At 32.9% G+C, this 13446-nt stretch overlaps 2 protein-coding genes across 2 annotated transcripts; both read left to right on the top strand.

The window, feature by feature from the left end:
• Positions 1-1196: 1196 nt before the first annotated feature.
• LOC143541966 (norbelladine synthase-like) lies at positions 1197-3268 on the top strand. Its single transcript, XM_077034638.1, has 2 exons — positions 1197-1733; positions 2787-3268. The coding sequence occupies exons 1-2, from the start codon at positions 1559-1561 to the stop codon at positions 3077-3079; spliced, it is 468 nt and encodes a 155-aa protein (XP_076890753.1). The 5' UTR covers positions 1197-1558; the 3' UTR covers positions 3080-3268.
• A 3575-nt stretch (positions 3269-6843) lies between these two features.
• Positions 6844-10461, top strand: LOC143541963 (non-canonical heme oxygenase HOZ, chloroplastic-like). The gene is made up of 12 exons (XM_077034636.1): positions 6844-6959; positions 7108-7152; positions 7417-7503; positions 7606-7704; positions 7784-7879; positions 7969-8034; positions 8593-8683; positions 8760-8808; positions 8879-8897; positions 8988-9053; positions 10134-10184; positions 10276-10461. Exons 1-12 carry the CDS (start codon positions 6939-6941, stop codon positions 10342-10344), a joined length of 759 nt encoding a protein of 252 aa, XP_076890751.1. The 5' UTR covers positions 6844-6938; the 3' UTR covers positions 10345-10461.
• Positions 10462-13446: the final 2985 nt, after the last annotated feature.

The raw sequence follows: 13446 nt of genomic DNA, 5'->3' as shown, positions 1-13446 counted from the left end.
AAATGAAATTGAGAGGAAATTGTTGGTGTTTTCTTTCTTTCCAAATTGGGCGGAAACAGAGGGAAAAGAAATTAAACAAATTACAGTTATATATTGCTCTCGTTTGGTTAAATCATTCATTCCTTGTCCATTGTTATCCAAAGCTAACCCACCATTCATCATCAAAGTACTTGATGCCCCAAGCATACCCACAGGCCACACCAGCTTTTTCAGTGCTCTTTCTTATCAGGTACTCGGAAATTAATTTCACTTTGTTTTAGATCAGAAACTTTGTGTTTTGATTGTTTGTGGTTATGATATGTAGATTGAACTTGTGTTGCGGTCCGGATTTGGAATCGGAGTTTAGTTGACCTATTTTTGAAAAGATTTGGTTTGATTTGGAATGACTAATGATTTTGTGTAATAGGATGGAATTAGGGTTGATTGTGGTTACGGTTAGTCCAGTAAGTTTGTTTTTGGTTGGGTTGTGAGCTCTATTTTGTTTGGTTTGGTGGTAATAAATTGGCTATTTAAAAATATACATGTGCTCCATTAATTGATTGCTCAGCTCAGGGGTGGTAAAATTTGCATCTGGATGCCAAAGAAAAACATGGATTCAAGTAATAGGGTCAAACATTAACATCTAAAAGTTTTATATGCATATGAAATATATATGCTCCAAACTAACAGGAGTATCTAACTACTACATTTTTAGAAACACATTATCTGTAAATGAATGACAAACTATCTCATTTGCTTATCATTTGCAGGCATCTACAGCATGGAGATTGGTTTGGGACTCAAAGGCTGGAGAGCATAACAATAAACGAGTTTCTTATTTTTATTTTACCAAAGGGTATAGTGGTAAAATTATAACCTTCCTTTCTTTTCCTTTCAACTAGGGAACACACAAAATGATTGTTTTCTTTTCCTTTCCATTAAACTGGGGAACACTATATAATAACACTCTTTTCCTTTCTTTTCTCTCGTAGTTTCCTTTCCTTTCTTTTTTCTCTTTAAATGAAACTCAGGAAAATGAGACTCGGAAACAAATCCCAAGTATATGTCAGTTGGATAATTGGTATTTAATCAGAAGCATAAGTCAATAAATTAAAAGTGTTAAAACGAATTGAATTACTGGACTAAACTAGAACGAAAACCCCCCAATGTATGATCCCTAGCTTGTTAACGACTATTAACAAACTCTCTTTGAAAATTGGTACAAATACAACCAACCCGTGAACATACATAATTCCACTATGTAATCCACCTAACAGTTGACAATCGTTAACATACATAATAATTCTTAGCTACCTAATATAATTAGCTTAAATGAGATATTCGGCATAATTCTTTTTTTCCATTTTTTTAAATCAGATAATTAAAACAAAACTTATTATTTATTTAAACACAAAACAGCTATTACTATGACATTTATCATTTCTTTATAATCAACCACCAATAGACTATCTTGTTTGTATCTTAATGGCTTCTAGTCTTCTACATATACCCTCTACGGCTCAACACAACATCAACCAACCGGCCATAAACATAAAACCTGGTACATACGCTAGATAAAATGTTTGGATCTTTGTCGGAAGAAGTTGAAGTGAAGGTGGCAGCAGACAAAGCCTGGCAGCTCTACGGTACAATCAAACTTCCAGAGATCGCGGCTAAACACACCTTTGAGAGACTTGACATCATTGAAGGCGATGGCAGTGCCGGTACCATCGTTAAGGTCACTTTCAAACCTGGTACCAACACTTCCATGATGTTTTGTTCATTTGTTGACTATCTTATTTTGTTTGTTAATTGTTATGATCTATGTTTTCATCATCGGATGGTCCGGTCTACTTGTCGGACCATATATCGAATCGAATGCTATAGAAAATATTTAAATGATTGAAGTTATATATTTATCTAATTAGTTCAAAACAAAATATGAAAAAAATTTATGTTTTGGCGTAAAATTTGTAATTTAAATAAAGGGACAATTTCATATAATAGTAACCAAGTTTTAAAAGTGTTTCAATTAGGTCACTCAACTTTAAAAAGTGTTCCAATTAGGTCATTCAACTTTCATATTTGATTAAATTAAAGGTTTTAATATGCTATTTTAATGTTTTTATTTTTTTGTTTCACATAGGAAATCTTTTTATCTTTTTTTTTGATGTTGACGTTGAATGGCGACGTGGATTATATTTTTTATTTTTGATTTTTAATATAATTAACGTTTTTTAATTTTTTAAAAATATAACTACATATATTGCAAATTCCGACCCCCACATCTTATCTTCCATTTCTTTCTTAACAAACAAAAAAATTGGTGAGACTCGATTTGAAGATTTAATGACCCGATTTGAGAAAAATATGCATGAGTGACCTAATTGGAACATTTTTGAAAGTTGGTTACTCTTCTATGAGATATTCCCTTAAATAAATATGAAGGCTTAAATAAATAAAGTATAGAGAGCATTTAATTATCACAAAATGAGATTTTGAAAAAAAAAACGAGTATATAATTATCACGAACCCAGCCTGATTCACTTGGTTCGACATTCCCACAAGTAGCCGCACCGTTTCAGCTAACGAATGGTCAAGAAGCTTAATTATGTGATATTAGAAACCCATGATCAAGTGATCTAGTTGTATGGTGTTTGTCCCTTCAGATGTGAGGTGATACGATTAAAGCCTTGAAAGTACAAGATTAGGGGATTTTAGTCGTTTAGGTGGAAAATTTTGTTCAAAATTTTTTTATGAGATATTAGATATTACGGGTTTTTAAAACTGTGCTAGTGCCTGTGTAGAGGTTGGGATTCCATATTGCATGGAAAAGTACACGATGGTCGACAATGATAAGATGGTGAAGGAAGTAGAGATAATAGAAGGAGGATTTCTGGATTTTGGGTTTACGCTTTATAGAGTACGCATTGAGGTGAAGAACAACATAAATGATGATATGGGTTCATCTTGTGTTGTGAAAATGACAGTTGAGTACGAGGTTAAGGAAGAGGCCGTTGATAATGCATCACTTGCCACCATTGAACCGTTTGTTGTTCTTATAAAGATCGCAAATGAACATCTCTTAAATTCTACTTAATTAAAAAAAATGTTTTACTTGTCTAGTGTTGTCAAATATTAATAAAGATGTTTATTCACCCATGTGTACCGCATTACATGACAACTTAGCTAGTCCCGATGATAGTGTCTCAGTTGTAAGGAGGTGCGAACATATTGGAGAGGTCCAAGGATCAAATATTGGTGTTATCCAATTTACTCTATGATATGTGGTTTAATACAACTCATGTTGAGTTGTGGGGCCGCTCGGTGAAATACATCCAATATATGATAGCGTGGACGGTCTACATGACAACATACATTTGCTGAATACAAAGAATTATCATACACATAGTTTGAGGAGTTGAGAAGTTCAAACTATGATCTCTATGTCTAAAATTACACTAAAACACACTACATTTTTCTCTCTTTTTCAAGTAAATAACACTTTTTTATACATTTATCATTATCATTTCTCTTTCATTTACTCACAATCACTTTCAAAATATATTAAAAAATTATAGGAGGTGGACAATAGTTTTTCGATCAAATATACAAAATAATCACTATGTTTTATAAAATATAAAAACTCATCAGTTACAACACCATAAATCACTATCTAAATTATAAAAAACATCACTCATATAAATTAGAAGATTGGATGAAAATGCCCAATTAAATTCTATGAATAATATACCTTTTCAAATTCATCTATAAAATTAATATTTTTTTCTTCATATTGATAAATGAAAAGATATGATAATCAACAAATCTATAATCTATATGACGTGTTAATATCTAGAAGGAAAAAAAAACTATCAAATCACAAAAATAAATAAACAAAACATAACAATTAACGAAATATTCCACGAACTCACATAATCACAATCGTACGTGGAGTTGTTGATACGTTCCCACGTTCACCTGGTTACACTTACACCCAAAACCCATGTTCACCATGCATCCATGAACTCAACTTCCATGTTTATAATTATTTCTGGTTGTTTTGGGTTCAATTAATCAAATAGTCAAATATGCTTACTGTTTTTATGTGAATTTATTGAAGAAAATTGTACCTTGCTAGTTGTTACAACTTACAACAGCATAAATTTTTCGTACCTTCTGAGTATATAACTTAGATAACTGTGAAACGTTTTTTATCTACATTTTGATTTTTATAAATAACCTGTCACGATGCACATGTTATATTTGTTTGTTTGTATTTAGCTAGTCAACTTTAAAAGTTGATAATTTGTTAGAGTAGTGGTATTGGATATTTATTTCAATTAAATTATTATCATAAATTACATAATAAGTTGATATTAAAAGTAAATTTGACAAAAAAAACTCAAATATAAAAATTACAGTTAACATCATTAAAAAATAGACGTGTATGATTGTATGCCAACAGCATGCTTATTTATGCATATGTTTTATTTTTTTATAACTATTTGTAAGTTTTGGTTGAATTCACACATAAGTTCATCCGTTAATATTAGTTAGCATATCACTACATTCGAAACTTATTAAATATTACATCGGTTAATCTTCTAATCCGATAACGTGGGATGATAGTTAAAGCTTAAGGCATCATATTCAAAATCTAACCAAAGAAAGTTTTTTTTACCGTTGTGAATTTCCTCCTTAAATGTGTTCCTAGTTCAGCCATATCTGAATCGTCAAAATTAATACGGATTGTTGATATTCCTTCTCCAGAAAGTTCACTCAGGTATTTTCGTATTGAGGATAAATCCAAACATCATTAAAAAAGAAAAAGAAGAAATTAAATATTAAACGTTTACGCACAAATAAATTAAATTAAAAAAAAGAAAAATAAGAATGGGAAAATTCCAAAATGGCTCATTCATAGAATGTGTTTTCAAGTTTATCCCAACTAATTCAAGTTTCCAACTTTGTCTATTTGTTATCTCGTCGCCGACGACATGATAGCGAACACCGACGATGCGTTACTGAAACAAATAGGATAATGACACGTGGCCGGAATCTGTGTTGACGATGCGTTATGTTGCTAACGTAGGGTAGCGGCGATGCGTTATCGCTAACGCATCGTGGAACCCGTGTGTTGTCATAACAAGGTAGTAGCAATATAACGCATCGCCGCTACCCTACGTTAGCAACATAACACATCGTCAACCCTATGTTATACGTAACGTAGGGTAGCAGCGATGCGTTATGTTGCTAACGTATGGTAGCAGCGATGCGTTATCCACTAACGCATCGTCGACGATCTATTCTGGCCACGTGTCGTTATCCTATTTGTTTCAGTAACGCATCGTCGGTGTTCGATATCATGTTATCGACGACGAGATAACAAATGGACAAAATTAGAAACTTGAATTATTGAGCATAACTTTGAAAACACATTATTTAAATGGACTATTACTGGAATTTTCTCAAGAAGAAAACAAACAACTTCCATGGTCACGTGCTATCACTTTTCGAAATTAAATGGTGGCGGTTTTTGTGACGTCACCCAATTTATACCAATAAATTCATTCAGGCCTATATATAATAAAATCTCATTTCGGATCAGCAAATTCACCACAAATGCGATCAACGATGGTGGTTAACAGTCCGCTGGTGGTGGCAGTGGCCAATCTCTCAGCCGATATATGCCAATACGTAGCTTGTAATCCTCAACGGTTAAGCAGCCAACACGCTCTTCATCTCCTCTTCTGCTTCCCGTTTCAACAACTTCGCCGATTCGCAGTTTGCTTGTGGACCTTCTTCTGCTTTCCGCCTAATTTCAACAGTTTTTATTCGTCGTCGTCTTCGTATTCGTCAGATGAAGATTCACACGCAGATTGATTGATTGATTGATGAATTCGTTCTCCAGTGTATGATCACTTCGATTAATGTTTGGTTTCGTAAAATTATGATGTGTAGACTTTAATTTGTGTTTGAAATGATCGTTTTGTTGTTTCAGTTTGTGTTTATTTTGTTAAGATGTGTGGATCTTATCTTCTGGTATGGTATGGTATGGTATGGGTCTAATTTGATATGAAGATTAATTGTTTACTACAATAATTTTCAAAGATGAAGATTTTTAGTTTGTGCATTTAATCCATGACGATATTTAAATTTTGAGTGGAAAAATGGAACGGCTTAAAAGAATAGTACACATGCATTAAAACACTACCATTTATTGCACATGCACAAATGTATTCCACGCTACCAACCTACATCGCACATTTTATCGATTTATATTAGTCATTCATGGGTGCTACACGCACACATTTGTGGTTCGCCGTTCACTTTCACTTTTCAAGTAGGGATGAGTAAAATCGGTACCAAAGTTTTAAGTTTCGGGATCGATACGGTATCGGCACCGGTATGGTACGGTAGGGTACCGGTATTTCTCGATTTTTACCTTCGGTACCGGTATAATCCTGGTACCGTCTTACGAATTTCGAGATCGGTATTTTCGGTACCGGTACGGTACCGTGCTCATCCCTACTTACAAGGTCGCATAACTGATTTCCTTGATCGAGTTTATCAGGACACTATGCATAGGACTTGGTTGCATAACCGTCTAGTGTATTATTATTATTATTATTATTATTATTATTATTATTATTATATCATGGAGCTAGTACACTAAAGCATTATGGACAACTAGGCCTGTAAATGAACCGAACGAACACGAATGAACACAAACAAGGACATGTTTGTGTTCGTTCATTAAACACAGACACTTAATCGAACAAATACTTATATTCATGTTCGTTTATTTAAAAATGAACATTTTGGTTATTAAATACTCATCCTACGGCAGCTTCGGTTTGACAACTCGGTTGCTTTTTAATTAATCCAAAAAATGTCCAAAACCGTTGCGACTTGGTCCAAATACTCATCTATCACGATCGCCGTCGTCTTTCGCCATGACCTCAGTTCCTTCTCAGGTAACTTGCTTGTTTTCATAATTGCTTCAATCGAATTAGGTCCTTCTTAATAATTACTTATTCAAAAGTATCGTAAAGTTAGGTCAGTGATCGCGAATCACGCATGTTTTCTCTACTTCTGATCTTGTCTAACCGTTTGATTTACTAGAGTGATGCTGTTGATGAAGTCTTTCAGCTGATCGAAGCTCATCAGGTACTTTTATGACCTAATTTAATATCTATTCTGTGATTGTATCAAATTTATCCTAATTACAAAGTAATTATCTTCCTCATGATATATATTACAGCAATTTGCATAATCGTTATTGTTTTTTGAGCATTGGAATAGCAATTTAGAGTGTTTATAACTTTATTCATATCATAGATCATTAGAAAGATAATTAGGCATACTAATTATTAATTCTAGCTATGTTAATTGTGAATTTCATTTCATTTAGGGTTTTGTTTGTTATTGTAGGAAAAGGTTGCTAGACTGCCTCCAATTGAGGAAGTCAAAACTATCCTTTATCACAGCACTCGTGGCGTGCTGTCTACCTTCTCTCTGGTTCTTTTTCATTTTGTTTATTTCATGGTATTCACTCTGTTGCAGTCATTAGATATTCTACTTGACAGATAATAGATTCACATTTATTGATGAACTTTGTAGAAGCATGAGGGTTATCCATCAGGATCAATGGTTGATTTTGCCTGTGATGATAATGGATTTCCAATATTAGCAGTCAGTAATTTGGCGATTCATACAAAGGTTTGTATAGACAATTGGATTTTAGTCTCATTACATTTGCTTTACAACTTAATTAGTGTAAGTTTTGGTATTTTTACAGGACTTCCTTGCTAACCCTAAATGCTCATTACTTATTGCTAAAGATCCAGAAGATAGAGCAGATATGATTATAACTCTATATGGTGATACTGTTTCTGTGAGTAATTATGTGGTTTATTTTGTTTAATGAGTTTGCTTTAAATATGTCATTTTATTTAGTATTCGTAAGTTTTTTAAATTATCTAGGTTCTTGAAAATGAGAGAGATGTGATTCGTACAATATATTTAGCTAGACATCCCGATGCAGTTTGGGTAAAGTTTGTTGTTGACTGAATGTAGGCTGGTAAACGAACCAAAGGAACACGAACTAGCATGTTCGTGTTTGTTCGTTTAACTTTAACCAAACACACGCTCGAACACAAACAATTAATTGAACGGCATTTTCTTGTTCGTGTTCGTTTATGTTCATTCATTAACACTATAGACTAATGGCTCACGAAAGAATGTAACTGAACGTCGATGAACGGACGTAACTGAGCTAAAACTAGTTAAAAGTAATGTGAAGATCCATGTGTTGGGCCTAAAAAGTTGTTAAAACTATACCAAGTTGTAATGGGCCAAAAAGTTTAAATGAATGTTTCAACGAACGAACTTAAACAAACGAACATAAATAGTTTAAATGAACGAACGTAAAAGAACATAAATGAACGAGCGAGATATGTGTTCATGTCCGTTCGTTTAACTAAATGAACAATTTTTTTGTTCATGTCTGTTCGTTTATTTATGAAGGGGTTAAAAGTTAGCTTCTTTGCTGCTCACATATTTGTATTTTATGCCTTTAATTTATTATATCACTTTGTTATGATGAAGGTTGATTTTGATGACTTTATATTTTTACGCATTGAACCAAAAGTCGTACGCTTCGTTTCTGGTGTTGCTACATCTTTATTTAAATCAGAAGGTTTATTTTTTAATAAATCATTTGAAGTGTTTTAAACTTGTTTTCAAGTGAGAGTTATATTGTTGCGTTTGTCCAGAGTTCACCAACAATGAGTTTAGAGAAGCAAAGGTGGATCAAATATATCATCGTCATCGTACTCAGTATATCCCACCAATAGCAAAGCTATGGTAGGGTCTGAGTGGATCAAATATATCAGTTTTCTAAACCTATAACGGTATTATTATTTTCTGCTTTTTTTGTTCTATGTTTTGTTTATTATCTTTTTGATTTTTTTCATTGAACAACTTATTATGTTTCAATGCAGTCACACATGAATAAAGACCATGCAAATGATACAAAACTCATAGTTCAACACTCGACATCAGTTCCAGTAATTTCTAATCCTTAGTTGCTTACATCATACGCGTTTTCTCATTTTCAATAAAAAAATAAAATATCATATTACAAGTTTAAATGTTTACCTTCAAGAGATGGTGCTGTGGTAAGCATATGTAGGCCTGTAAATGAACCGAACGAACACAAACGGGACATCTTCAATTGTTCGTGTGCGTTTATTTGACTTTAACAGAATAAACAATCGAACACGAACAAATAAACGAATAGGGTTTCTTGTTCTTGTTCGCCCGCTAAGAGAATGAGCGTGTTCGTTTGTTAGTAGTGTAAACGAACGGTTCACGAATTAGCATAGCTGAAAATAGATGAATGGATATAACCGATCAAACTCCAGTTAAAGTGAACACCAATCAGCTGGCCTAAAAAATTAATAAAACTTGTCTAAATTTTTGCGGGTCTAAAAAATCTTAATGAATTTATAAACGAATGAACTTAAATGGGCAGACATAAACGAATGTGATACGAACCTCGTTCGTTAATCAAATGGTCCAAAGAAAATAGAAAGGATCCAGATTAGAAATTTAGATAGAACATAGACTTGATTCTTAAATTATAATATTTTCATTCATAATCCGTAACACATAAGAACTAGTGGCTTATATAGCCAAGATACATAACCGACCCACTACTTAATAAACTACCCAATACAAAGATATAAAACCAACAATTATCAAACTAAACAAAAACAAAGAACATATAAAAGTTGCATGACATTGAATTGAAGATATGGATACGTGGGTGTGGTGCCAAATCGTGGCACACAACAGAATGAATGATCATAAATGAATGAATGAGACGTGTTCATGTTCGTTTGTTACACTTTAACTAAATGTACAAAAAGTTGTTCATGTTCGTTCTTTTATTAAATAAACGAACACAAACGAACTTCCTGCCAAACGGTTCATTGAACGTTTGGTTCGTTTACAGGCCTAAGCATCTGATTCCGCTCTACCAGAGGTCTGAGGTTCAAACTTACCTTCCTAACGGGTCCTCGTGGTCACCAAAAATAAGCGTTTCAAGGGTTTTGTTTGAAATCAAAGTTTACTCAAATCTGCAGGTGGACTTTGCAAACATGTTAGATGTCGATAGCCTCGGCTTTAATGTAAAGGTGAATAATATCTTTTCAACTATGCATTCATGATACATCTTGAAAGTATGATTTTGAATCTTTAACCATTTGTTTTTCATTTTTATGGTAGGCTGGTTATAAAGATAAAAGCTTTATACTCCGGGTTGCTTTCCCTAGACGTGCGGAAGAAAGAAAGTAAGTTGTGAAGAATTTCTCTTTTCTTTATTCCGTTTTAGTATTTTTCATCTTTTGGGACTGTGTATACGATGCAAAGATAAATTATATTTTCATTGGATTATTCAAGTTTCGTGTTAATTTTTGAACTTTGTAGGGACGTTAAGGCCTCATAATTGAAATGCTTCAAGCTGCTAAGCCTCGGGTGGGTTGATCGCACTAAGCTAAAGTGAAAGAAGTTTAAAGATGATAAGATGATTTTTAATCATGTATTTAATGCTGCTTAAAGTTACATGATTGATAATATTGTGTTATGTGTATCCTACATACCCTCTAATTGAAAATGAAATGTTAAAAAATAAGGTTTAAAAGGTTAAACTACAAATCCGAGCTATAATTTAGATTTAGCTTTGGTCTCATCTAGGCGAACCTGGACTGCATGTCTGCATATATAGACCATTTCCCTGTATTTGAAACAAATTCCACATATCAACCATCGTTAAATTTAGTTTTATCAGCAGTTATGTTTTTCATCGCATTTTGTTTACAGTGTTCACTTTCGGTGTAAGTACCACCATACTTTAAGCTGAAATTGAACACACAACCATTCATAAATTACATTGTTAAAAATGCCAACTTTGATGTGTTACATGATTTAGTTTGGCCACTATTGTATTCTGAATTCACTTGCTCGTATAAGCTATTTTTACGTATAAGTAAACTTTTCACTCTTAATTCTTTGCAAATTTTGATCATAGGCATATTTTCCCCTTAGCAAAGGGCCAACTCACCTTTAAATCCGTCATTTTGATCAAATATATTTGGTTTACCAGCAAATTAGTGTCTTATGAAAAATTGGGTGGTTATTTTAGATACTTCAAGCCATTGTTATCATTTTTAAGGATTATTTGACAATCTTGTGCTGAATCAATAAGAGGTCTGACCGATTAAGAGATAGTCTTTTAATCATTCAACCCTTTTATATAATTATATGTTAAAAATGCTAACTTTGATGTGTTTCATGTTTTAGTTTGGCCGCTGTTGTATTCTGAATTCACTTGCTCATATAAGCAATTTTTACATATAAGTAAACTTTTGACTCGTAATTCTTTGCAAATTTTGATCATAGGCATACTTTTCCTTAACATATGACCAACTCACCTTTAAATCCATCATTTTGATGGAAGTATATTTGGTTTAACACCAAATTAGTGTTTTCCAAAAAAATGTGTGGTTATCAATTTATGGGGTTGTTTGACAATTTTGTGTTAAATTATTCAGCATAATTCTGAAACTTATCTATTACGAGACTCTATAAACTATTAAGTGGTATCTTTTTAGTGAACCAGGCACATTCTACCTTTTAACCGATTCAGACCTAGTCTCTTAATAAAACAAAACCTAAGATTTAGATCAGTTTAACTAAAAATGACATTTTTCTTCAAAAAAATCACTTTAATCATCTTAAAACTTGGATGTTATTTCCAAACAAAACCAGTTTAGCAAGAGGGAACTGTTACATAACCAGGGGCGGGCTCACATGTAAGTAAGGGGTATCCCCCGTTTCCTGTGAAATTTTTTTTAGTGTTAATATACCGGAAAATTTCCGATCGACCCCTGTAAAAATTTGACCCCAAACCCTTTATAATTTCAAGACGACCCCCATGAGATTTTGAGACTAACCATAATAAAAAATACAATGAAAATTTTATAAATTTTATTATATAAACGTTATATAAATAATTTTTCATATTAAACTAGACTTTAATATAAATAAGACCATTAGTCCAATATCCAATCCAATTTTTAAACCCAAAACTCAACTCAAACCCTACTTATTTTTAGTCCAACATCTGACTTGCTTGTTTCATTGAGTTGTTTGACTTATTGTGATAATTTTTGGGCATTTTCTATTCCAAAAATATTACGATTAGTCGAGTTGTACCTATATGATTTTGATGAAGTGATAAAAGAAGACTCTCGGTTGAACTTGCGACATACATCGATAATTTGAAAGGAAATAAACGATTTAAAAACTTGAATGGTTTAGCAAGTCTTGTTCAATTGATGGTTCAAACAAATAAGCACCATTCCCTTGCATTGGAGTATCGTTTATTAAAGTTAGCTCTCATGTTACCCGTCGCAATCGCAACCATTGAATAAATCATTTTCGGCGATGAAGTATGTGAAGTCCGATTTGCGTAATCGAATGGGTGATAAAATTTAAGTGACAGTTGTATTTGTTACATTGATAAAGACTTGTTTATCAATGTTAAAGTAGATGATATTATGGTTAGATTTCAAAAAATGAAAACTCGTAGAGAACAACTTTAATATATTGGTTATCTAATATTTTGTTTGGTAATCCTTTTTATTATATATGACCCAACCGGATTTGTCTCGATCCGATTCGACCCGACCCGATTCAACCCGCCAGTTGTATTAGTACCGACCATAAAAATCCCCGACTCTGTGAGAAATTTCCTGGATCCGCCACTATATGTAACATCATAAGTCATAACCACTAAGTTGTCCTTACGTTATTAGTAAAGCTTTAGTTATTCACACATAAAGTATGGCAACATAGAAAAAATGACAGCACATACACAAATTGTTTTTGTGTACGAATATAACATCCCTTATTAATAACAATAACTAGGGTTGAGCAAATTAACCGTTGTTAACCATAAACCGACTCATAACCGGCATAACCGAACCGATTTTAACCGATAACCGTTATAACCAGTGGGTCGGTTTAATGAATTTTGAAAACCGCCAAATACGGGTCGGTTTTGGTTATTGATAATATCAAACCCGTCATAACCGAACAGCCCCGTTTATTATACTTATGAATTGACAAAGAGGTTTGGATATTGGAATTAGTGCCATAGCAGGAGACATTCTTTTAACCTTTTAGCTTCAGTTTCTCTTCCTAACTTATCTCCACAAACTACATCAATTGAAACGTTAATAATGGTAGCTGCCATATTAATATTCACAATCAATATATCAATATTAATTAAATATATTCATATTATATCTTTTTGTGTTTTGGTTCATTGTTTCTTATCGAATTAACTTGAATTTTATTTTTGGGTTATGTCATGGCGTTTTGTTTGAATATTTG

Source organism: Bidens hawaiensis, unplaced genomic scaffold (assembly GCF_021521415.1).
Source record: "Bidens hawaiensis isolate Kalapana, Puna unplaced genomic scaffold, B.hawaiensis_p1.1 tig00012728_1, whole genome shotgun sequence".
Taxonomy (NCBI): domain Eukaryota; kingdom Viridiplantae; phylum Streptophyta; class Magnoliopsida; order Asterales; family Asteraceae; genus Bidens; species Bidens hawaiensis.
This window is presented reverse-complemented; position numbering and strand designations above follow the sequence as displayed.